We start from the raw sequence: 26946 nt of genomic DNA on the forward strand, positions 1-26946 counted from the left end.
CTTTTTTTTATATCATACTTTATTAGGGGAAAAAAATTTGATTTATATAAATGCATATAATGCGCTAGAGATATTATCATTTTAGGCACTAACTTGATTTCCAGTCATAATCCATGTGCTCAATACTATACAACTCCTTGCTTTTAGTAGTCTTAAAGAAGGAACTGCTAAAGGTGGAAATTTGCATAGTGAGTTCTGAGAACCACTGCATGCATGCCGTATCTAAAGCACGATCAAAGTCAAACCTGAGAAGATGACTTGCCTACTTAATGCCCTCAAGCAGCAGTGACCAATTTGCTGGCAAGACAGTCTGCGCTTCTCTTTCATTAGGCCTGCAAAGGCAATACATTACAAGATTCTTTTATGATTCTTTTGAGAATTCTTTTTGCCTACTCTATATCATCAGTGACAAGGGTCACACCCAAATTTGCAAAACAGCCTTCACATCTGTCACTGAAACCCCAAACTGTTTCTCCCTTATGTCACTTGCAACATAAAGATTCGAAAATGACCTAGAAAAGTTAGCTTTGTTTCTTTAGGAGGAAATTCTATTTCCGTTTGCTTTCCAAGCAACCCTGATATTCACATTTAGTCACACACAGACACAAGTATTAAAAAAAAAACAAACCAACCAACCAACTTCTGTCCCCGAAAAAAAGACAAACCCAACCACTACCACTGTTCATATGTTAAATTAAGTCAGCAGTGATAAAATGGTAGAATTCTAAGTTGAATAGATTTACAGTATCACTCTACCTGGATAAGTTTTTTCTCTTGCTATTTCCAAAGACTTTCAGAATTTCTGTGCAAGTAAAAGTCTTCTCTAACCACACACACTATTTCACATCAGTTCAAATTCATTTCTTGCTATAACACACCTCCAAAAAAGATTAATACTTAAATAAGCTGGTCTTTAGTACTATATTAAAAAAAGTTATCTTTGGTGAAGTTAATTACATTACAAAATAATCCAAAGGTTCCCAATCTATAATTCTTACTGAATTTAAGATACAGTTTTACATCTTTGAAATTTAAAAGAAGGGGGAGGGGTGCCCAAGAGAAGAGTCTTGTATTACTCTAGGCAGATTATGCTATACACTAACATAATGCTATGCATATATGCTACATGCTAACATATATATATATATATTTACTTTGATTGTCTTCTGTGACTATAACCAATCATCCTCATTTAATGACCTTTCATCTAATTAAAAGTCATTAAATATAGAGAAAAATATATCTTTATACATGTGAACAGGTTATTAAATAGCCGTCCTTAAACTGAACTAAACCAAACATAAAACAGACTTTCAAAAAGTTAACCAGATGCTTCTAATGTAACGTATGCACATCCCAACAAGTCACAGGCCAGAAGACCTTTATCATTAACACTCTCATAAAGAAAAAATTCAGCAGAAATAAGAGTTTCAGTGACAGTGCACATGTGGCAAGTGATATAAACACAACAGTATGCATAAAAAAAATACAAACATTATGATTTTTGGTTTCATTAGTCACTCAGATTTGATCAGTATGTTGTACTTTAATCCAAAAGCTAAGACACTGAAGGCTCTATCTGTATGGTCAAGACATTCTTGAGCTTGGTTATCCGCTACTCCCCAACTTCACACATATACTGAGGGTAGAAGTCTCAACGTTTATAGAATGGGAGCAAGTCATTTTGCATGAAATCTTCCCACCCTCAATCTGACAAGGGCAGAATAGCTTAAAAAGCAGCAGGACAACCAACAAACATACCTCCGCGACTGCTATGGAACATTTTTAGAGACTTAAACCTAAATGCATCTCGTCTTCTTTCAACTAAGACAGTAGCCCTAAACTAAAGTGATATTGATAGGACAAACTAAAAGACTAAAGTTTCATAAACTGACTGCTTAAAGATGAGGAAACAACATTCTGTCAGAGACAATTAGGGCTTGCCCAGAAGACTATTTCAAACGTGTCTATAAACAGAAATAACATGGAATTGGCCAGAGACCGAAAACAGTGTCCAAGTTCAGAAAGCTAAAAATGAAAGTGTATATTTGCAAATCAGCATGGAAAGGGGTTAGATAGCTCTTTGTCAGAATCTAAGAGCTAAATCACGAAACCTAAAGAACATGCAGTACCATATCATTGCCACAGTTCAAGATCCAGCACCATGGGATATTATCACACATGCTACAGCTAATGAAATTTGTTTGGGATCTGTACTCTGAGGATCAATGTTAGAAAGTTTCATAACAGAAAACAATATAGAAACCACGTCCTAAGTGCCAAAAATAAACTTATTGAAGTATGGCAAATCTGCACGAAATTACTTTTCAAGAAGAACAGTTCCACCAGGAAAATCTTTTTCTTGGGACAAGAATCCGTTTTTAACATAACATCAAAAAAGTCTTTATCCTTTGTCCAAGTATATTCCATTTTATCATGTCCCAGTCACGTCAGCCATTCAGCAATGACCTTCCACAGTTCCTGTAGGAGAGAAAAATACATACATATATTTTCTCAGATCAGCAGGTTGTGATTATGAGAAGTAGTTCAACATCCACCCTTTAAGACAAGTTTTAAGCTATATCCTGTACTCCCATAGTAAATCCATTTGTGTAATCTCCTAGAATAACAGCAAAGTTATCTGCGATACGAGTACGTTTATTCTTGTAGATGTTTTAATTAAAAAAAATCATCATTTAAATAATTGTTATTGAAATAATTTCATTAGTCTACATGATCTTCTGCAGTATTTTCACTCAGAATCTTGTTCTTTTTCTTAGCTTCTGTTGACAAATGCTTTCAACAATGCCTGTACAAATACGACTGGAGGAAAAAAAAAAAAAACCACACACACACAAAACACCCACTCAATTTACTGAAGACTCTAGCTCTCACAAATTTAGACACTTCTCACTCTACTGGACAACAACAAAGAAAAGGACCACTTATTAATTTCTGGAGAATGAATATTCGTAGCTTTGGTGTCGTACAAAAAAACCTGTGAAACAGACTGTTTCATGCCCTTTACCATGACTATACATTGAATTCTGGTAATATACTTCATGGTAAATAAAAATATACTTTTTTGTCCTTTAAAAATGCATATATGTCTAAGACCAGTAGCCGTCAGCAAAAAGTCTGTAGGGAACAAGTTTACACATTTAGATACAAACCAAGTTACATTTATATATTTGAAAAATATGTTTTAAAGTTCTGCATGCATATTTTATGCCTGAAGATGTCAAAACTAAGTAAAATGAATCAGTCTTGTGGAATAACTGCAGCCCCCCCCCCCCCCCCACCATGATCTCATTATGCATATTCGGGGGGGGGGAGGGGGCGCAAAACTATGTTGCCTACATACACCTCAGTTCTTGGTAATAGATTTGCAATCCAGCAAAAGATTTGCAAGTTCTCCAGAAAGATCAGTTGGTCTGTATTGCTGCAGAAGCCTAGCATGCTATTAGGTAGCTTGCATGATATTGTTAAGATCAGATAGTTGGAAAAAAAAAATAAAAAGAAAACCTTGAGCGTTATTAGATAGCTACATATATGGTATTTGACACATTTCTGAATAATGCAAGTTTAAAGCTAATTGACTTGTCTACAGATATTGAAGCATTATTTCCTTAACCCTGAACTCGTAAAGGAGCTACTAAAACATAAAATGAGAGCTCCTTCACAAGCAAATAAAGGAGATATTGGTCCCATTTTCCAGTCAATCTCAAAAACAGTATTTTCCAGAGTAATGAAGATTGCACTCATTTCTTCAAATGTTAAGAAACAATCCAAGCCATTATATTGCTCAGTGACAGAAGAGGACATGCTATGAAAATCTAGTATAGGTTATGTAAGCATGAACACAAAATCATTTTAAAGCAGCTTAACAGAAATAAAGAGGTAATGCTTACTATTCTATTCTTATTTCACGTTAAGTAAATAGCCGAAAACTAATCTGAGATGATTAACCCAACACGTTACATGTATCTTAATGAATGCCACTTACCAACTGCTCAGTTCGTTCATAAATGAGAAACTGGCAGAAATCGAGTTTAATGGGCTCCACAGTATACTTCATTTTTCTATCCTGGAGGCTCTCCAGATCATTCAGAATATTTCTAAAATGATTGTAGGCCTCACATGTAACGTCCATATGTCTTAAAGTGAAGTTCAGCCTGGCAAGAAAATATTTCATCGAAAAATTCTCTCCTACACTTGCATCTTAAATAGCTATGTAACTTTCCTAAGCAAATGGAAAGTGTGAGATTGCTCAATTTTATTAGTTAATTTTTTTTTTTGGACTATCAAGACTTGCACACTAGAATTACACACTAGAATCAGTACACCAATACCTCTTTGGTAAGTCTTTTTAGTCTTTCCGCTGATTTTAGGGCCTTTTGCCCCAAAAGAATAATAGGAAGGGCTATTGCTTACACATCTCCAGAGATTTAAGCATGGACTATTAATGTATTTGTTTGTGAATGGACTACAACGTATGACTACTCAAAAACATACAACAATTTCTTGAAAGAGAACACAAGACGAATTGTTATGGCAAGAGTCAAGTTGGGAGACATTTCCTCATTTTTAGATACACTGCACAATTTTGTCTGATCTCAAACACACAGCAAATTTTGGTGGCATTACAGAAGACATTTGTCTTGCATCAAATAGATAAATTGGTGGTTATAGACCAAGGTAGGACAACAGAAAAACTTAACTTGCCTGAAATTCAAATTCTGAATTCAAAAAAAATCAAGCAAGTATGAAAAAATAATTTGCCCTGAATAGATACAGCGGAGAAAAAAAGAAAAGAAAAAAAAAAAGAAAAGAAGAAAAAAAAGAAAAAAAAAGACTTTGCCCTGCAAACAAATCAGATTTTTCTTATGAAGAAAATAATGTAGAATTTTTAGTGCTTCTTATTTTAGATTCTTGGTAATACTTACCGCTTTTCTATTGAAAAGTACACTGTGCAAGAATTTTTCAAGTTGTGTGTGATTCTATACAGCGTTCTGAACATGGCATCCGTCAGGTCATCATCATAGAAGACTACAATAAAGAGATTAAAAGCATACAGTATGAACATTCAACTACAGTATTTACTTAAACCTCAGGTATGAAATAATAACAGCCCTTAATTAGACTATTTTAATCTAAAACTTTGTGTCACTGTTTTAGTTAAATCTCAAAGTATTATATTTTTAATGGCAACAACTGACCCTGTAATAGTATCCACTGCTGCTCTTTACGTCAAGCCTTCTTTAAGATCTCTCATGCCAATGGGAATCACTTCTGTCTTACACTTCTTAACTTACACAATTTAAACAAGATCTCTCTCAGCCTGGAAATACCTTACTTCAAAGCTGAAGGAGACAGGATATCACAATCCATAGGGCCTCATTTCTTACAAAAAGGCAGTAAGTAATACCACCTGCACCTTATAACTTTTTGGAAAAGTCTTGCAACATCTTTCAATACCATAACTAAAAAACAAACAGAAAACACTCCTCCTCCACTTAAATACCGTTGAATATTAAAATCATGACGATTTTCCTACACATAGCTAGCTTGTCATTTCTCAGTCTTTTGCTTAGGCAAGAAAAAGAACAGAAAGCCACAGATATCCAAATGGATACACTCTATGGGCAACCACAGCACCTGACAATTGTTTTTGCACATGTAGGATACACTTACTTGAAACAATTAAATTTGAATAATTTATTTAGTTACAAATCATTAAATATCAAGTGAAAGAACAGGCTAGTCTTTTCAACATCTTCTCTCCTATTCAAATTTACAATCTGAATTAGCAAACTTTTTTAAAAAGAAAAACTACCAGATACAGACAGAAACACAAGTCAGAGGTTTGACAAATTAGTTAATGATCTATCTATTGGATTTTAAAAGTAAAATAGGTATGTTTAAGTTACTACACGTGATGCTTAAACGTTTGGTTTAAGAGCTTACTGTTTGTGTTTTCTTACCATCAGCTGCCATTATCACAGTACAGTGGTCATGCAAATTAGCAACCTCTGCTTCAGACCAGCTATAAGGAGTTTCAGGATCTGCAACAAAGAAAAACAGCTTTATTCACAGAATTAACCATATCAAATACCTGACAGATGGAAAAAAATACATCTTCGTTCTCTCCTTGGTCATCTGCTTCTCCATAAATGGAGCACCCTACTAAAGATAAATCAAAGCCTTGGTCTATTCATTCTCTGCCGTCCTTCGCTTTCTCTGCCTTACATCCCATTCTCCCAAGGCTGACTGGTAAGAGTACAGAGTTTTCCTTGATATACCTATATACAGCTACTACCAAGTGGCAAGATTACAGACTTTAACTAGACTAAGATAAATACTGCTTTAAATTAAAGGGAAAAAAAAGCATCATCGTGTAAGTTTTGATCAAGTTTCCTACTTAATCATGTCTTTTAAATTTTAGACTTCGTTAAAATTTAGAAGCTTTCTCTGAAAGTTTAAGAACATACCCTGTTCTACATGTAGTATCAACTGTTTTCATTAAATAGAAATTTCTAAGGTCTAAAGAAAAGTTTTTTGAAAGTGTAAAGGATGATTCTATCTGCTTAAATAGTGCCGCTATTTTTCAGAAGGCATAATATCAAAGTTATTGTTGCCCAACTGATCATACAAAAACCTACAGAGCAGAGTTGGCTTCATATGGCCAAGTGTTTCAATTTGGTATTGATCCTAATTTTTTATCCCCCAAAGGCCTATATTTTTATCTACTAGAAAGAGTTTTAGTGATCCATTTTACTATCATTAATTGCACTTTTAAATAATTTAATTTAGCTGTCTTTCTTTTATTAAACGCAGCAAACTACATTCCTTTGCCAAATAACTAAAATATACCATATTCATCAGCACGTTTGCAGTGAACATTTATACAACTTCAAATCATCACCTACCCTACCACAACACTTCTCTAACTGCTCCACCCACCTGAAATTCTACAATTGTTAGGAGTCCCATCCACCCATCACCTCTCCCGGATCCCTTCTCATCGCCTTTCATGCAGTCATAGGCTGCACTCAGCACTATCACATCAAAATCTGGATTGCAGTAACACAAATGCATACCATTGCACCCATATTCCATTATTACTATATAACAGACAGGGCTTGTCTGCACCTCTGGATTTTGACCTCACAAAGTAAAGGACAACTACTGTTGGTCTGTCCTCAACCAATCAATGAACCCTTCCTCACTCGTTCATACGACAATAAAGCACCTAGAAACAATCTTTGAGCATTTATATAGTGTTTAAAACCTATCTTTCTAGAGTGGCGAGCACTGGAAGACTCATTCATTTCATAAACAATGGAGTAAGCTTTTCTTGATAGCTTTGGAGAAAAAAAGAAAAAAAAAAAAAAACCACACACAACATTTCAATGGACCCAATTACAACCGCTTACCAGTACAGAACTCATCTTTCAGCCAATCCAGTTCTTTCACTTTAATTTCACCTCCTGTGGAAAAAGGGTGGTGGGGGGAGATACATAAGTGGAAGTAAGGAGTCAAGCTCTGTAGTGGAACAAATGATTAAGATATATTATGAAGATATACGAAACATGTCAGGCCTGGCTAAACATTAAATTGTTTATTGTACCAAACCAGTCACCCACTCACAAGGGGAGGGTAGGACAAACTTAAAGGGGCAGACACACATCTTACATTCTTTTACATGCCCCATCTGCAAGATACTTCCCCATTACAGAGTTCTACCTCTGTCATTTATAGTCCATTTATGTAACTGGTCTCTTGGTGCCCAGGTGTCTATGATCCTCCCAAGTAACCCAGTGAAACTCACAATAACTGCATAAGAACCATGCTGGTCTTAACTGCTGACCAGGCAAAAAACAAGTATTTACCTCTTCTCAAAAGGCAGTTGTCCCAGTACGGACAACAGACAGTGATTCAAAAAGAGCAAGATGAAATAAAACTTTCAGTCAAGACAAGAGTTAAATTTTATTTGTAAACATGTAAGATAGTCAATGACTTGTGCTGTTTAACGCCAAAGTAGTTCACATATAGGCAAACGCACAAAAACCGACTGTATTGCACTTACTTCCCTGCTCAATCAGGTGTTTGTTTAATGCAACGTTATGTTCACACATGGCCAGAAGATCTTCACCAACATCTGGAAAAAGTGATAATGCTATTTACGATGAGAATATTTGTGCTATGCCCCTGACCTTTCAGGCTAATTCTCTAAACTTCTCTCAAGTTTAGGAAAGTAGGGACAATTCAGAGCAACTCTCTCTACCGACTACAGTTTCCCTAGATCCTTCTTGCCTTCGTTTTTCAGTACTAAGCTCCGAGTCATGCTTAAAGAAAAAGCCATTAAATCCCCAAATTACCTATTTTATTCTAAGCACACCATCCTGAATTCACAGCAATGTGAAAAACAAGGACAAACAAACAGCTTGCCCAAACTCTTGCACCTAAAAGTAGTACTGCTCTTTCAGATCTATTGAGAAAATTCTTGCCACTTTCCTCTAAACACACCTGACACACATTAACAACCAACCATTAACCAAAAACAAACAACCAACCATTAACCAAAAACAAACAACCAACCATTAACCAAAAACAAACAACCAACCATTAACCAAAAACAAACAAGTGTGGATGAAAACCCCAATAAGAAAGCAATGCTTCACAAAAGTTTCACATGAACTTCTAAATGAAGCTTCATTATAACGTTTAATTAAAAAAATAACTGCCTTACCTGTGCAGTAAACTCTCTTGGCAACCATTCCCATGATGATGCTTGCAACTCCAGTGCCACCTCCAAGCTCTAGTACTGTGCAACTTCTGAACACGTCCCGTTTAAACAAAATGTAATCAGCAAGAAGAAAAGCACCTCGCCAGACCTTCAAGAGAAAGAAGCAGATAAACTGAGTAAATTCTGAAGCACAATCCATGAACAGCAAGATATTACAAAAACGACACATACTTGTTTACCAACATCTTCCAAGGGGGTTGCCATAGTATGCTCTGTGAACATGAAAGTAGAGCAGAAATAAGTATTTTAAAAGTGTTGTTCAAATTAAGTTCAATAGCAGCAAGTTGGGGGGCGGGGGGGGAGGAACCAAACAAGTAGTGTTTCCGTTTTAGATCTAGAACTAAATGCTCTTCATTCAATACAACAAAGCTAAAAATGCCACTAAGGCAGATAGCAGGTCTAACTCATTCAGGCTGGGAGCACTCAACTACATGTCTCTCTGGTATACTATTGTCCAAACCTCTTCTGGAGGGAAATAGTATATTTTTAAATTATGCATAACTGAAATTATTACCACCTCTCATTTAACAGCTGTGTTTCATTTATAAAGATATAAAAATCTATTTTTCCTTTGTTTTGCAAAAGAAATATTTATCCCCTTTATCCTCGAAGGTAAGCCTACTGCTTACCTATTTTAACAACATCACTGCAAGAGCTTTCTTGTTCTTCATCTTCAAAAGCATCTTCCCCTCTCATCAGAATTACAGGATACACCTTATCCCTCAGAAGATCCTCCACTTCTAAATCAGAGGCACTTTGAGGTCTTCTGACAACTTCCAAGTCTCCATCATCATCTAGCAGAGCTTCTAATCCTTTAGTATTTAATTCTCTTTCATTTTTTAGACTATTCCTGCCCTTGTCACACAACTCCTCTCCACTTCTGCACTGGTGTTCTTTTTCTGTTGTAGCTTCCCTCACATTTTTCTCAGATGCCCAGTTATCGGTGTTCCAAAGGAGCTTGAAATATGACAGGAATACTACAAGAATGCAAGAAAAAAAAAAATTAAAGATTAACACTGGGATAAAACCAGAATCTATATGCAAATTCCACATGCATGAGGTTTTGATATGCATTTCACATATTAAAAATCTGGAGAATCAGAAGTCATATAGGTAACTTGTTTATTAACTAGGAAGGAATATTTCTGCTATTAAGTTCTGTCAGGACAAGTAAGTGTTGAAGCACTTTCAAAGTCTACTGGTTAAATCAGCACCTCCTGAGCAACAGCTCACATTTTCATCTGATTTAGTAACACTTATGTTAACAATTAGGATAAGCAATGGTTTCTTACATCCTCCAAATCATTTCTCAAAAAAGAACTAACAGCATGAGTTAAGAGTTTCTTTCTTTTGTTTAACACTTAATTCCTGCCATAAAGAAAGAGGAGATGTTCTAGCAAAAAGTAGCTATAATTTTTTTTTTTTTTTTTTTTTTTTTACCATTTCAAAAAGCTTTGGAAATTCAAGTAACTTCAGTCCTTGAAAGCAGCTCACAAGGGTATGAGGCAGCAGAAACACTTCACGATAACATCATTGTTTATGAAGTTACATTTTGATTTCTTTAGAAAGCAAGATAATCAAGGTTCATCTACTGCAACCTAAGATAAGTCATTTTCTAGAGAGACCATTTTCAACTATATCAAGTAAAATTTTGGATTCTAGGATGAGCAGTGAAGATTTTATAAGTCATCTATTTTGGATGACATCCAGATTAAGTTGTTCTGAATATGCAATAAATTAGAGGATGCCATCAACGAATGAAATGTTTTCGCTCTCCAGAGTCCATTCTGATCCTCCAGGTATTCTCCAGATTTCAAAGTTCTAAGGTAAAATTGACCCCAAAAAGAGTAAAGGCAAAATCCACATGTGGTTCCCTAAAAAAAAAAAAAAAAAAAAAAAAAACCCCCAGCAAAGTGACTATGGAAGGATTATCATATCTGCTAGAATAAAAGCTGCTATATAAGGCACTACAGTTCTTGTATTATGAAATAAAGGAATTTCTCAGACTAAGCGTGTTCAAGTAGATAGCACACGTTCATTCCATCAAAATATTCTCTGCAACAAACAAAATCACAGCAAAGGAATGCCAAGCAGCATGCTGACATACCACTGCATTAATTACCTGACTTTGACCTGATGAAGGCAAACTATCATTAACTTCTTTGTCAAGCCCTTTGGCTTACTTTTCTCTTTTAAATGTTTTTTTATGTCAACATGTGCTGGAAGAATTGCAAAAGTTGAATTTTTGTATGCCACAAATGGGCTTGAAAAAACAACAGTTAACCCTTCTGTCACAGCAAAAGGAGGGGTACTTTTGTATAGAACATTTTCCTAGCAGTTTCAAGGTCAGTTTCCTCGACAGTGTGACAGAAGTCTACAAGCAGGCAATCAGTCAGAAGTATGCGCCAATTTATTCCCAGTACAACCTTGACCCTTCAAATTATGTAACACCCATTCAAGAACCATTGCTTTTCTGACACAAGCTTTTTGTTTCCCCCAGACTAGACAATAAATCATCACTTAAATAATATCACTTATTTTAAATATAGGGCAGGGTATTATGAATTGAGGGCAGGGTATTATGAATTGAAGTGAGATCATCAATTAACTTAAGAATTTTTGTAAACTCTTTAAAACCTTTGGTTTATCACCTTTAGTTTGTATGTAAGAAAACATCCCAATTTTTGGCATGATTCCCAAAGTACTGTCATGAGCCTAAAAAACATAAAAAATTAAATTCAGCCTGCATAAAGGTTAACTTAGTTACTTCCTCTCAGAAAATAATTTAAGAATTTCTTTTTTTTTAGCATAAGCTGTCTACAAAGTCTACATTCATAACTTTAATTTGCATGGTTAATTTTATGACGCAGATCTGGTTAGCCCTCTTTGAAACAACTGAGTAGGAAGCAATTCTGCTTCTAACCGGAACAAAACATGTAGCGATTAACCATCTGAAGGAGGTCCAGAAATTACAAAAAGGTGTACACTCTTAAAAATATTGTTCCATCAGTCTAAGCATACATTACCTGGCTGTCCAACTGCATTGAGTCGTACCATGAGATGTCTTTTGTTTGGACAGTGTAAGTGAACATCAGAAAGTACAGTGTCACTTTTAAATGTGAGGTTATCCATATTCTCTTTCTCTGCTAGATCTACCATGACACGCTGGTGAGACAGACACCTACAATAACAAAATAGTCCCTTGTGAAGCACTCTTATGAAGTGATTTGATACTCTTCTATTAATAGGCATCAAGTAAGGTTTTGCTTAACAAGATAATTTCATGACATAGTTTGAGATTTCAGGCAAGATACAGTTGTGCAAGCTCCAGCACACTCCAGTAAGATATTAAATTGCACATCAGGATGTTCAACCTAAAAACAAATACAAGTAGTTTTTAGTTAAATTCTGACATCGTTTTAACACTGCTCCATCAATATTTTAAAGATAAAAATCAGACTACAATGTCCAGTACAATCAAGTTGCAATGTGCAAATACTCTTTTTTTACTATGTTCCAATGAACTGTCAAATACATAACTACTAGTAGCTCACTGCCACACAGCTCATCTTTCAGAAAAAGAGCTAACTAGCTTGTTAGAAAAAACAAACAAAACCAGAGGATATCCTCAAAGCACAGTTTTACAAGTATACACTAAGTCAAGGTCTTCAAAGCAACATAAGGCCCTGGGTGCTCAATGTGACAACTTTAACAGGTCTTATTTTTCATAGGGAACCTCAGAATCTTCTCAGAAACTAACAAGACCACTGAACGCATTCCCCTAGGTTAGCTCCCTAAATGTTGTGAAAATATTTGTTGCTCCCGGAAAAAAAAAAAAATTGCATTACATCTATTTGCCTCCGTTGGCGTGGCAGGTCTTACCAGCTATTAATATCTATGGGAACCCGCTAGGTAAAAGCTACTGCCGATGCCATTTCCTGCGTTGGCAGTAACATCCCCTCGGAAGAAGAGCCTGAGCCGTCTATTAGCAGCTTCTGCTTGAACAAGACAACGCACACGTGAGCTTAGTTATGAGGCTCTACTAACTCCTGCAAAGCCTCACGCGCGGCGCCAACCCGCCCTCCGCCACGCAGGGCCGCGCGCCGCCGCCGGCTCCGCCACCGCCGAGGCCGCCGGCAGCAGCGCCCTGCGCGGCGCCAGCACAGGCGGGCTCTCAAGCAAACCGCCCCCGCGGCCCTCACCGCGGCAGCAAGGGCGCGGGGGAGAAGCAAGGCTGCGGGACCGGCGCCGCCTGCGCAGGAGCACGACGGCGAACCACCCCCCCCGCCGCCATTTTAGAGGCGGGCGCTGCTTCCGGCGCGCGGCTGACGCCGGGGCCGCCCGCCCCTCCCGGCCGCCCGCGGGCTCCCCCCGGCGGCAGCGGGCGGGGGCCGCCGCCCCCCCCGCCGCCGCCCCCCCGGTGTCGCCAGCCCGGCTCCTCCCCGCTCCTCACCCCTCACGCTTTGGGGAAGGCCCCAGGCGGAGGCGGCGAGCGCCCGGCGCTGCCGCGCAGGACGCGCGGAGGGGCGCTGCGCCCCCGCCGCGGTTGCGTGGCCGCGGCAGCGCCCTGCGCCCCGGCAGCGGCGGCAGGCCGCCGGGCTCGGGCGCTGCCCGGGCTGGAAGCAGCCACGCTTGTTCCTGTCCCCTTCCCTCGTCATCTCTGTTGGCCGCGGTTGGTTGGTTGGTTGGTTTTGCGCGGGGAGCATGAACACTGTCCGCTTAATGCAGCAGATGGTGCCGTGGAGTTTCCCCCCGCGGCGTGTCACAGGACCAACACACCCGAGATGAGCCTCCCTGGGGAAAGTAGCTCCATGATCTCGGGGCTCCTTGGTCTGACCTACCATGGATATTCCTATAGACGTGGCGGGAGGGGACAGGGACAAGTGACACACCTCAAAAAGCAAGGGTGGTAAGTACACAGCTAAAGGAGATAGTAAAAAAGCAGTCATAAGCCCCCCCCCTTTTCTAGGATTTAGTCCTTGGAGATAGGTAGAGCTACTTCTTTTTTTAAGAATTAACTAGCCCTACCCCCACGTAAGGTCTATTTTAGGAGAAAGTAAAGGAAACACCAGCTAAGTTTTATCGCACTTAAGCTTCTACCACGCTTACCCAAGATTTGCATTCACGTAAATGAATCCACCATTCATTTACCACCATTCTTGTATCACGTGGTGTCACAGTTACTGTCTCAATTTGTATTTTATTCCATGCAAAACTTCCAAAAAGCCGTGTGGAGGCAGCTGGGGAAGAGTTTCTCCTTACCCCCAAAATTTCGGATCTCATACTACCAGAGCGAGATTAGATAAACTAACAGCGCTATCTACACACTTATTTCAGGCATAGGGGTTTAGTTGTTTAATTCCATAGAGTTTTTAACTGATTTTCATGAACTAGGTAAAATAAGCAGAAGACTGAGCTAGTTGTTGAGCAGGAATACAGTAAGAGCGTTTGGGGAAATTTCGATGATAGACGCTTATGGAACGTGTGGAGTTAGGCAGCAGCTGACTAGTGGTTTTTAGTATCTACATTTTGAATCTCTGTGCCTAAGGTAGTCATCAGACAGCTGAGCTCATCTACAGCAGAGAGCAGGCAGCTGATCTGGCATCAAATGTGGAGCCATGCAGTCTGGCTGTGCTGTTTCTAGGCCTCAGATGGTATTGCCAGCACACTGCATCACGCTAGGCGGATTTATTGGCTGAAGTTGACCATAGCTCTGCAGTCTTGTCTCTGTGCAAAATTGTAGCGTGTAGATCAGCTCCAGATTCCCACCTGTGTTCTACTTAAGTTCCCCCTCAAGTCTACAAGGGCTATTGAAGCTGTTTGTATCCTACTGGAGGAGGATCAGGTTCAAGAGAAGACGTTTACGTTTAATTACTTGTCATATGATACTACGTATGTCAGTTGCTACAGCTGATCTTTGTATTTTCCTTCAGTGGATGCTTATGGGAAAGGAAGGATTAAAGACATAATGCTGGTAAAGAACATCAGAATGTATTTCTAGATTCCGGTATTTATTTCCAGAGGGTTTTTTTTTTCTGTGTCTCATCATCTGCATCCTTCTATAAATGCTAAGAATTACTAAGAACATAGGGGTAGGGTTGAGAATGAAGTAATCTTTTCCTCCATTCAAAGTCTAGATTGTTGAGTGGTAATGAAATAGAAACCATAGCTAGCCATTAGATCTGTCATTGCAGTTTCTGTGGTGAATTCTGTTGGGTGAACCGCTGACCAAAGTGCTTTGGAGAGTTGTTTTTTTCCCTTTTATCCAGCTCTTGTGAAAGAGCAGAGTATTATTTTACCTCCGGTGGTGATACGCTGCCACATAAATTATTACAGCACTCTGCTGGTATATTCCCCATTGCTATAAAGAGCTAACAATACGCAGACAAAGCAGATTATATTTGTCACAGTCTTACCAGTTTGCAATAAGAAATGCTTTAAAAGTGTGCAGACTAAGTAAGTACTGCTAGAGGTGTAGCTAAAAGGCTAGGTGTTCCACTACATAACAAAGAGGCTCTTTTAAACATGTGTAACGTACACTGTGTGAGAAATGGAGCTGTCATCATTTCCTTTCTGAAAAATGCAATTACCTTGCCTCACGTGTATGTAGGTGAAGCAGGAACATCTTGTGGCTGCAGACATTATAATGCAGGTAGTAACATAATGATAGTTGTTTAGATAGTTGCATCTACCTCTGGAGATGCAATTTCTGGACTACTACACAAGCAGGAACAGTAAGAACATGGCCAGGCCCTGCTATTTGGAGCTTCTGGCCTACATTTTTTACAGAGAGTGAAGCTTCAGACCAAGAAGTGCCAGTGAGGCTGTGAAGGGACACCACATACCTGTGCTGCCCAGTCTGTGAGGCAGAGGGATTCCTCACTCTTCACCTCTCCACCTAGCACTTCAACACAAAGGAAAGCTTAAAGGGAATTGGCCTAGCAGTGAGATTTTGGCTGTACACGCTTCTGTAGGCAAAGCAGATGTCTAGAACGGCTTGGCAAGCTCAACAGCTCCTTAGAGCTCAGTAAACATGTTTAATTTATACAAATAAATCTTTTTTGAGAGATGAGGAAAAAAAGCTCACAGGCTGGCCACATCTGGAGATAGAAAAATGAAAGTTATGTATGTTTCTTACATTCTGCCACCTCTTACCCATAGTTTTGAACTGAGCAGTTCCCAGCTGGGCAGCTGCAATCTCTCAACTCACAACGATAGTCATCACTCAGAATGGTGCAAAACAAAATGACCGCTTGTCCTGCATTCACCTGAAACTTTTGGTTCCCAATTCTTCCAAATCATTCATTCAGTGATGTGCTTTGCCCTTTGCCATGCTATCCCTGACAGAACTAAAACGAAAATTAGCTGCTTTTACTTTTTAATTGCTCTTCCCCTTTCCCATTCATGAACTACTCATTTCTGGTTTTTAGACTGCTGTACTGTGAAACACTGTAAAAAAAGGAAGATAGGGTGACAGATACGTCTCTGTGTGGAAATGACAGACATATAACAAGCACCTTTTCCAGGACTGGGATCAGACACATGCCCACTGTAAGCCTGAACCTCTGATAGGGGATAGCAGCAGTCATACGGTGAGAGAACACATTGGAGGCTGGACCTTCAATGCAATTTATCTGGCCAGGTAGTGGTACAGCAGCGTGAGTGACAAGGAAAGAATGGTAAAGATGGAGCAGTTCAAAGCCTGATGCCCTATCCAACTCACACGCAAAAGATTCACTACCTGTGCCTTAAAGATTATGCTTATTTTTTCCTACCTCCTGAAATTAAAGAACTTACCTCTTTCTTACAGCTATGCCCCCCCCCCCCCCCCAGCACTTTCATGATAATATCTAATAATGAATCTCTCTAAATTTTCAGATGCTACAAGGCATAGCAATTTTGTCTTGGGAAGATTTCTTATTGTAGCTTTCATTACTCAATTACTATTATTGAATCCTTTGTGTGCAAGCACCCTTATGTTCAGTAGAGCTTACAGCCCTGCTAATAGCTCTGCTTGTTTCTAACAGTTACGCATACCAGAAGCTCTATCTTTCCATGCAAGCCCTTCAAAATTACATTGCTACTTCTGCCCACAGCTTACGTTGTGATTACAGCAGCACCACGGATTGCCCTAAGAATTTCACTCTTAGAGGTCAAGTTTCCAAACAAAGTTTATTTTAGTCATGAGTACCTCAAGAATTCTGAACTATATTTCAATTTCCTGAGATTTACTTTCTGTTTCTAAGACTTTAGGATGCATATCAGTTACATGTCCTATCTTTTTCTCACATCCATAAGAGCTAGGAATTTGCTTTAAAGAAAGCAACCTGTGTGTCTGCCATAATCACATGACACCAGGAATAGGGTGTCATAGCTTATAAGCTATGACAGCTTCCCACGTGATTTTTGCCCAGTCCTTCATGCTTGGGAAGCTCTCAGCCCAACAGATGTTCACAGGACAGTGTCCTTGCAGGGTGCTTTCCAATATACTGGCACAGCTGCAGAAGGTTCAAAGAAGAGGACAACTATACAGACAACCCTAAATAATACGCATCACAGGGAAAATCTAATCCCTTAGGAATGATTAAGAGAACAGGGCTGATTCTAAAAGGACAGGAAAGACCAGATGAATTAAGGGTCTTGTTCTGTGCAGTAGTACGTCCCTGTTAGCTGACGATAATTTTCTTCCAGTACTTGTACTATCTCTTTGCTAGTCTTCTTTTCTGTCACTACACGCCTACCAGACAGGAACATGTTTAGTGCTTTCATTAGGTCAGCAAAACCAAAACCAAAACCAAAAACAAACGGAAGACTGTAAGGAAGAATTAATGTTATCAGCCCTTGTCATTTCCATGCTACTGTGCCTGGTCTATTGAAAGAACATATGCTGAACTAGTTTTCACTTTGTTTTGTTTACATCAAACACAACCAATACAAACTGGCTCTGCAGAATGCACAGCAAGGAGGATAAATAATCTAACGTGTAAGAGGTGAGCACAAAAAAGCTCTCAGAAGCGGCTGCCTGTAGATTCTCTGTGCCTATGCTTTTATTAGAATCATAGCAAATATCTGCTAGGAAATACGAAGCTTGAAAAAGTAATGAGACTTCAGTCTAGTAGGGAGGTTACAGAAAGAGGAAAGATATGACAAGGAGGAAGAAAATAAGAGTGTCACATTGATCAAGTGTGTGACCTTTGTTTTTCCTGCCTCCTGTGCACTACCTCTGCACCCATCTGAAATGTAATCCACCCATGCCTGAGGGCTTACTGTGTGATCTTGCATTTATTAGTCCACCCAATTTAGATCTCTCTGGGCCTATCCACAAAGCATGTACTACTATCTGTCACAGCCCATGACAGCTATTCTCTATCTGTCCCACTGTATTCTAGTTGCAATACAGCCAGTACTCCCAATTTTATCTGTGTGAATTTGTTCATCTCGAGATAACAACACCTTGATATCCAGGTTTTTAATTCTGCCAGATTTCTGAGCTCTCTCTGAGCTTTCTCTTGCTTTATTGACAATTTCTGTCTTTTTAGCTGATGTCAGCTTCTAAACCAGAGCAAGGAATATTCCATTTGAAGTAACAATTACAGAGGAAATGAGTGGAAAATAATTTGGATTTCTTAGTGGAGGAGCTAAAGAAACAACAAAGTCAAAGCAATAAATAAACAAATCTCTCCATAAACTTAACACGATGCCTGACTATGACAGCTGCATAAAAGAGTTAGATAAAACAAAACTATCCCAACACACACCAAAAAAAAAGTTAAAAACAGAGCAAAACAGGATCAAATTAATTCAATCTAGTTTGCCCTGATAGGGAGCCCAAGGACCTGCTAATGGCCTTTCTAATGGGACCAGTGCTAAGCCGAAAGACATCATAAGAGGAAACAGAGGCATCTATGCTTTCACAAAAACATCTTCTAGCTGCTTTTTCATGTTAATGTAAGTCAAACATGTACAAAAAATATTTTAAAACAGATTCATCTAAGCTATACCAAGTTACAAAGCAAAATGATACTTTTAATGTAGTGTAATGAAACTTGTAATGTAAAAGCAAGATCTTGGATGTTCCTGGTTGACAAGATTCTTGAAGTATCCTACTTCAAGAGATTTTTGCCTGCAAGCTTGTCTGCTGAAGAATAGCTGCAGTGACACACAGTCATTTTGCAGTAATAGCAGCTATGCCTGGTAGAGAAGCCTCCAGTTAAAGGAATAATAAAATTACAAGTTCCACAGATTCAGGAAAAGTGAATCTTCACTGTTGTGAACATTTTGGTTGTTCGCCTATGCTTTTTACATGCAAAATAGCAGGGCAAGATGTTTCATAGGAATATAAGAAATGCGTCATAAAATTCTGGAAAAAAATAGTACAGTAGCTGCAAAAGAGACTTCAAACTCAAAATTAGAGCAATTGTATTAGGGGAAGAGGAACTTTCTCTTCATGGCATGTCCCTCGGCTTTTCTTAGTGAACTCACCAAAGGACTGTCTATGTTCTGTAGTATAAGTAAGTCTCTACTTAACATTTACAGTCGTTAAGGGTGGTCGTTTAATTGCTCTATTTCCATTTTTCCTTTCCCTTCTGAATTAGATAATTTGCTATACTTAGTGGTTCCAATTTCTAACGTTAACTGTCAATACTATAAATTATAAAGATCAGAATGAACCAGAAATAAATGTTCTTTATACCCAGCAAGGAGCCATTGAGATGGATTCTTCTCGGCAAGGCCTGCTCCTGCATTCCCATTCCTTCTGCATACCCACATTAGGTTTTGCATGTACGAAGAATAACGAATGGGATCAAAGTCAGTTCTCGTAGCTCATAAGAGCCACCAGTCAGGAAAGCTGTGTAGCTCAGTCTTGAGAAACATATTTGGATAAAGTTGTTACATCTAGACCACTTCTGTGGCATTTTTCTAGAGAATACTGATTCCAGCTCTCCTCACAAGGCATCACACTAGCAAAAAGGACTTTTTTCAAGTTATAACTTTCTCCATTTCATCCCACACTCCCACTGACATTATCTGCGGAACCAGACAACTTCTGGCTTTGCTTATAAGGCACAACACTGGTTAACTTCCATTCTCATCCTCTATCAAACAACTTCTAACTTTGCTGCTAGACAGCAATAATAGATTTATTTCTCCTATTGCCTTAATCTCCACAGCTACATTTCACATCTGGGCAGTTCCTCAGATCAGCATGTCCCATCCTGAAGGAAAGACCTCTATATTGATATACTGCACGAAGCACAATTACTCATGTTAGTGAACACAATCAAACCATAAAGCATAAACACTCCAATAACAATAACAAAGCTTTCATGATTTCTTGATGCATTACAGAACAGAATCCCACTTGACCTGAAGATCTCCCCCAACAAATCTCATATTGAAACAGTCAAGGTTTTTGTTTGGTGACAAACCCCAGGCTAAGGTTGGAAATAGGACTGATCCCACGTGGCCTGCACAGGTTTGGAGAACTTTAAATTGCCGTTAAGGAGAGAGTACAATGAGGAGTATAGGACACAGAAGCGTGCTCCTCTGCAGCTAAGAGCTCACTGTATTGCTGTAACAGCGTAGCTGCCTATTTACAACTAAGCACAATTATAGAATAGAATGTTTATCCAGGAACATCATTTTAAACACCAGGGATGAGCAAGGTGACTCCTTAGAAATACTCAATTGCTGCTCACATTTCACACATACACCTGTCTTTTAAAACATCATGCTGTCAACCATGCAGATGGCATGGGACCTGTCTTACATGATATAAATAAGCACTTTGGGTGAAACCCTGTTCACTTCAGCGTAGTTGGTTGGATGTCTGCCTTTGGGCATTTCCCCTCAGACCTCCTTCCTGTCCTTGCTTACTCCTGGGGGATTCTTCTGGGCACACCTGTGCAGCAGTGCAAAAACATTCCACTCTTTCTCATATACCACAGGAATACCAGCATAAACAAATGCTACAGGCACATGGTTAGAGACCAGGTCGTCACCCTTCCTCCTACAGAATATAAACTTCTACAGGAGTGAAAAATCCTCTTCTGAGGATTCAGTCTAATCAAGCCATATGAGCTGGCAGTACGAAGAGGACACCAAAATAATGGTAACAAGCCTATAATAAATGGTGTTGCAGTCAGGATAGACATACAGTTTCTCTACAGTACACTGAAGAAGTAATGTGGTTGATTTTCCTCTCTCCATAGTTTTAGCCTTGTCATCAGCCCAGATGCTGAAAATACACTGAATTTTGATGAAAGCTAAACTCAAAAGTCTAGTTATCGATTATGATCAATCCAAGGTATGTTCTGATCTGATAGTTTAAAACAGGTATCTCAAAAGCCTAAGAGCCTGCAGTAGGTGGCCTAGTTTGTTTACTGACCCATTCCCTATCCTCAAAAATCTTACTAAAGCAATATATTTTGTAGCAATATTCAAGTTGATAGTTTAAAACAATGTCTTTGGGTCACACTATAATCACATGGAGAAAGGAAAAATTCTTTCTAGAGGTCAAATCAAAAGAGCAGGTATCAGAATGGCCACATGAGATCACCCAGGAACTATGTTTCATACAATGAGATAAAAGTAGCTAATTATCTTCTTCTTTGCATTGACCTTTTGAGTGTGTACACAGAGACTCAGGGCACAGAGCGCAGCACTTTAGACGCAAAACTAGTTCTAATATAATTTGGTATCAAGTACTCATACATTACCATATTGTATCAGTAGCTTACAACACTGGCAAATATTTATCCTCCCAATCCATTTGTGATGTGGCTGATAGCAATTACTCCTCTTCTGTAAGAGGTAAAGGTATTCAGGTAGGGCCATCAGGAATTACATACCTAAGCAGCCCTGAGAGCCCGTGCCTAAATGATTTTTTCAAAGTCGCTCAGGATTGCTTACAGTAGAGCGGGCCACTGAATTAGGGCCATTAACTTCTAGTCCAATGCTTTAACCAATTTAACCAATGCTTTTAGTGCCCTTGAATGTCCAGATCATTATACTCTTTTTATGAAAGACACACTAAATTAGAATGAAAAGTAGGAGTCAGTACCAGTAAGATGAACTGAAAGCTGACTATAATGCTATGCATGCACATAGTGTGCACTTTATATTTGTTTCTGGGATCATGAAAACTATGAGTAGCACCAGCTGGTATTCAAAGTGCTTGAGACAAGACTTTCTTAAACCATCAAGTAGGGTGGAGAATTGTCAAGCAACACAGTTAATGAAAAGAATTTTGGACTACATGATAAATCAGTTAAGAACTTTGCCCTGGTCCGCAAGTACGTATGTCAATTCAGCGTTGGCCAGCAGGTTCAAAATTCCTAAATAGCCGATGGAAGTTGAAAAGCGCATGAGAGAAATGACTGTGAAATAGTTAAAGAGGGCAACTGCAGCTGTCAACTTGATATTGCGTGTCCTCGTTTCTTAAACATCCATTTCTCTTTTCCAAAGGAAGCTAAGAATTATACTGCCTCATCAACAAGAAAACTGAAGTACATGGCACTGACCCTAGCAAAGCAGAGCTAAAATCCAGTGATTTCTTCTTTATTAACTATTTTATGGTTGTTTATCATATACATTCACCCTCCTTGACTTTATAGCATTTTTCTCCATAGACTCATTCAGAGGAATAATTTACATGCTTCAACATCATCTCATTTTGACTTCTTACATCCATCACAGGTTGGTTTGCACAGAATATTTTCTACGACAGGCTGGTACATATGTCTCAGGTGATCCCTAGAACAACAGTAACCCAGAGATTATGATTGCAAACGCCAAAAATTTCTCTTTTGCCAGGGGAAAACAATATGAAGGTAAATGAAAATCCATCCTTCACTCCCAAGCACATCAAATCCACAAAATACAAAAGCTGCTCCTGTTCTTCAACAGCAATCAGAGAGCATCAACTGTCTTTTAAATCAGTATCTCCAGGCTAGATAACAGTGAAGGACTGAAGAGAAGCATTTGACCTTCACATGTTCTACACCAAATGCTGTCTTAAAATTTTAGCGAGGACTTTAATATCGATTAGTGCTCCAGAAAGTAAGAGAAAGTTCCATCCGTCCATTCTTCTCAGCAATACTTTTGCTTTCTTTGTCAACCGAAGAAGGCCTTGAATCAACCTCAGGCATTCCTCAGCCTCAGAAAAGCAGTGTGTCAAAAAGAGTAAGGTAAAGCCTTAATTTATCTCTCATAGCAGACAACTCGACAGGGGTTTAACCACTTGTTTTAAATGATAAATGATGCATTGGGCCAGTTTCATCCATTGTGTAAACTGACTGAGTCTCAGCAAGTCTAACACTAGAGATAAACTGGGTCTACTCACGACAGAGTAATAATTGGACAATACAGTAATTTATTACAGGCTGTTCGTGTCATCATCAGTGATCATTTTATCTCAATTTAAATTCTCATTAGACCTGCCCCAGCCTTTTCTTTGGATCTTCTTCTCACTTTGTCTCCTCTCCGTTTGTCTGCCCATACAATGGTAGACATCCTCTTTTGTGGTAGCTGGACTAGCCAAAAAATGCTACTGTTCTCATTGCTTAATACAATCCAGCATCTTGTCTGCTGGCATTAAAACTATGAAAGTGTCCAGTAATCCTCTTAAAGCTAGGTCACCTTTATCATCTGCTTAAAGTGGGTGGTATTTCACTCTTACTGTGTAGCAAGTCATACCTGTGCAATGGAAATGAGGCTCTTTTATTAAACTAAGCACTTTAGCCTCACCATTGACCTTGACGCTACGAAAAGTTTTTGTGTCACACCCACCTGATTCATTTCTTCCCTTATCTCCCTCTTTGGGAGCAAAGCAGACTTTTAATTTAGTTCATGGTTTGGGAATTCAGACAGGACATTCTCCAAGACTGCTATAATTCTCATCCATACACTGAGCACTTTACGCCTTCTTATCTCAAAAAAATTGAAAAAGAAAACATAGTCTGCTCTGCAGTAGAACATACATCACTGAAACAGTCCACAGAAAAATGTCTGGATGATACACCCAAGATGGAAGGTCTCGGTGTCACTGCACCTCTGTGATGTAAACTGACGTGGCATAACACCAAAGGTTTTGAGCTGAATTCTGAGGCCGCATTTGATCAATGACAGCAAATGGCCTATAGTGGACTTTGTTGTGTTTAAGTCTTCAGCAAGAAGGTTTGGTTTAACTGAGTAAGAGATATAGTTTCTGACTATGATATTAGATTTTGCCTAAAGATTAGTATTTTTCAATAGAACTGCAACTTCTTCAAATGGTATGTCCTTGAACAGAGGATTACAGGAGCTAGACCTCCAGCAGATACATATAAATCAAGCTTAAATTCTAGTTTGTTAACTATTTTGGTTGAACACTTTCACAAGGAATTCCCCAGTGCTGCCAAACACAGAATCACAGCATCACAGCATCACAGAATCACAGAATGGCCAAGGTTGGAAGGGACCTCTGGAGATCACCTAGTCCAACCCCGCTGCTCAAGCAGGGTCGTCTGGAGCACACTGCAGAGGATCCTGTCCAGGCGGGTTTTGAATATCTCTGGGGAAGGAGACCCCACAACCTCTCTGGGCAACCTGTTCCAGTGCTCTGTCACCCTCATAGGGAAGAAGTTTTTCCTCATATTCAGATGGAACTTCCTATGTTTTTCACTGTCTTTTCAAAGTCTTTTTCAGAGGCCCCATTCTCTTGACACCCTCCCTCTAGATATTTGTATGCATTGATGAGATCCCCTCTCAGTCTTCTCCAGGCTAACCTGTACTTTAGTTTTTTGACTTTGTAGGAATTCATTTTTCCTCAGCACGAGAATGAATGCCTAAATAGATAATGCTGATGTGGAAATTAAATCTACAGGTAGACTTGATTTATTCTTGACATGAGCTTTTCTACCAACAATCTGGCAACAAAAGGATCAGGAGTTAGCAGCCTCCAGCTTTTGTTTACTGTAAAGTTAATCTAGACAGATCCTAGAAAGAGCACCACATACATTAACTTGATGGCTAAAACAAAGTATTTACTCGTTTTGCTAAAAATAAACGTGTGTGAAGAAGTCTGTGGGCCCCAAGATTAGGATAACTCTCCAGGACATAGATCATCATTGGTAAGCTCTTTGTACAACGTTTGATTAACAGCTGGACTCTGCCACTAACCAAATTATGGGAAAAACAAGAACTAAATAAACTAGACTCTATCTCCAAGCTGACAAGATGCTCCTCAGTTCATTATTTAGCACTGTATACTTACACATGCATCAAATTTGCCTACTCCCACCTATGCTGCAAGTACCCAAAGCATACCATGAAAATACGGGAAAGGTATGTGCAATTATCTCATGGGAGAAAATAACAAGCTGCTCTGTGTGTGGAGACAGATATAACAGCTTACTACTAAAAACAAGGAAGAAACTCTTTTCATGGATTTTTTTTTTCAACACAACGGAAAATGGAAGTTTTGGTGTATTTTTCTACCTTTTCTCTGAAAAGGGAGGAAAAATAGACCCTGAAGAATACTGAAAATATAACCAAAGCAAAGGAGCTGTAATGTGTCTGCATTAAATATTCTTGCAATTCTATACTCCGACACCCTTTGCTTTCCCTTGATTTTAATTGGAAGATGAAGCTGGCTTATTATTTCAAGAGTAACTTCATAAAAATCTGGTATCATGATGTGTGTGTGCCTTTGGTTTAGATTTATGAAAAAAGAACTGATAAAGCATCTGCTCCGTATATGATGTTTGTGGGGCCAAGCAAATCTTTCAAGTAAACTTGAGAATATAGTTGGAAAACACAGACAAGCCTTAGGGTCCCAATTAACACTCATGTGCCCCAAAGCTTGTCTAGTTCTTCTTATTGCATCTAACAAAACATTTCATATTGCTCCATAAACCTTGTACAACTTCTATCCTCTGACTATCACAACTACAAACACATAACAGCTCCTTAGTTTGTATAACTGCACTGGCACTTTCATGTATTATAAGTATGCCTTGGAAATAAAAGAAATAGATGGCAGGAGCTCAAAATAATGCTACAGTATTAGCATTTTAACAGTATATTCCTGAATGGAAAAGCTAATATAACCCGAATAACATACACATTTCAGTATTTTTGCAGAGCAGAACGTGGTCTGTACTGCTAATGATGACTGTGTTTAAATAAGCACACTCTCTCCCTCAAGGAATATCTTCCTGTTAACTGATCCTACTGCTCAAACCCTACCGGTTCATGACAGCCTGTTGCTATGGATTGGTAATGATGCTGCACATTCTGCCTTGAGTCTGAACCAGAAAATAAATATGAATGGTTTTCTTAATGACTAGTGAGTTACTTAAAATTCCCTGGAAGGCCTGAAATGAATGAGGAGTACAAGCGAATAAGAAAACAAGATGCCCTGTTGACCCTACCTGCACTATATATTTTATACCAGTAAAGTCAGACAGTAAAACTCCAGTGCAAATGCTCAGCACGATCTGCAAAGCAAGAATTGTGTTAGTGCAATTTACCTTGTTATCCAACAGATTTCAGTGGGCTGGAGATCAGCAGGAGGCTAGGTGAAGTGTGGCTAACGTGCTGACAGCTGAGCAAGTGTCCCTTGGAAACTATATAAGCGTTCGTCCTTCTCAAGTTTTCGTGCTTGTGACCTTCCCTCTGTCAGGATCCCTGACGGGCGCGCCGTGAGGGGACGCGGCCGCTGCGCAGGGTGCCGGGGGCAGTGCGGAGCCGAGCGGAGCCTGAGGCGGCGGGGAGGGGCACGGGGTCCCCCGCTCTACCTGAAGATACACGAGGAAAGGAGGCAGACAACCCCCTGGGCGCCGGGCGGCCGGGGCGGCGCTCCAGGCGGGCTGCCTGCGGGCGCGCCAGCGCTGAGGCGGCACCGCTGGGGCGCGCGAGCGTTGGGGCTCGTGGCGCGCGAGCGCTGAGGCGGCACCGCTGGGGCGCGCGAGCGTTGGGGCCCGGGGCGCGCGAGCGCTGAGGCGGCACCGTCGGGGCGCGCGAACGCTGAAGCGGCACCGCTGGGGCGCGGGAGCGCTGAGGCGGCACCGCTGGGGCGCGCGAGCGTTGGGGCCCGGGGCGCGCGAGCGCTGAGGCGGCACCGTCGGGGCGCGCGAACGCTGAAGCGGCACCGC

The 26946-nt window shown here is 39.6% G+C and overlaps 1 protein-coding gene across 19 annotated transcripts; it reads right to left on the reverse strand.

Moving 5' to 3' along the window:
• METTL22 (methyltransferase 22, Kin17 lysine) lies at nt 1–26404 on the reverse strand. Of its 19 annotated transcripts, XR_011134714.1 has the most exons (13): nt 13012–13115; nt 12692–12804; nt 11836–12183; nt 9439–9786; nt 8981–9021; nt 8753–8897; nt 8090–8161; nt 7437–7490; nt 5985–6065; nt 4947–5049; nt 4007–4175; nt 2325–2481; nt 1–332 (listed from the first exon to the last, which is right to left on the reverse strand). XR_011134714.1 is itself a non-coding variant. In XM_068908632.1 (12 exons), the coding sequence occupies exons 3-12, from the start codon at nt 11966–11968 to the stop codon at nt 2446–2448; spliced, it is 1182 nt and encodes a 393-aa protein (XP_068764733.1). In that variant the 5' UTR covers nt 11969–11990; nt 12692–12804; nt 13012–13128; the 3' UTR covers nt 1–2445. The 19 variants fall into 19 exon arrangements, 14 of the variants coding, with proteins under 14 accessions (XP_068764733.1, XP_068764732.1, XP_009681818.1 ...); XR_011134716.1 differs by lacking the exon at nt 4007–4175 and having other exon boundaries at nt 11836–11990; nt 13012–13128; XR_011134713.1 differs by lacking the exon at nt 12692–12804 and having other exon boundaries at nt 11836–11990; nt 13012–13122.
• Nucleotides 26405–26946: the final 542 nt, after the last annotated feature.

The sequence above is a fragment of the Struthio camelus genome, chromosome 15 (genome assembly GCF_040807025.1).
Source record: "Struthio camelus isolate bStrCam1 chromosome 15, bStrCam1.hap1, whole genome shotgun sequence".
Taxonomy (NCBI): Eukaryota; Metazoa; Chordata; class Aves; order Struthioniformes; family Struthionidae; genus Struthio; species Struthio camelus.

Bases quoted from the DNA above. Each gene is read 5' to 3' on its own strand.
- METTL22 (XM_068908627.1), bottom strand. From the start codon at position 13,103: ATGGCGGCGGGGGGGGTGGTTCGCCGTCGTGCTCCTGCGCAGGCGGCG. The intron at 11,991-13,011 runs GTGAGGGCCGCG...TTGTTATTGTAG, and splicing joins CCCGCGCCCTTGCTGCCGCG to GTGTCTGTCTCACCAGCGTG. The intron at 4,176-4,946 runs GTAAGTATTACC...TTTTCTTGCCAG, and splicing joins TACTTTTCAATAGAAAAGCG to GCTGAACTTCACTTTAAGAC.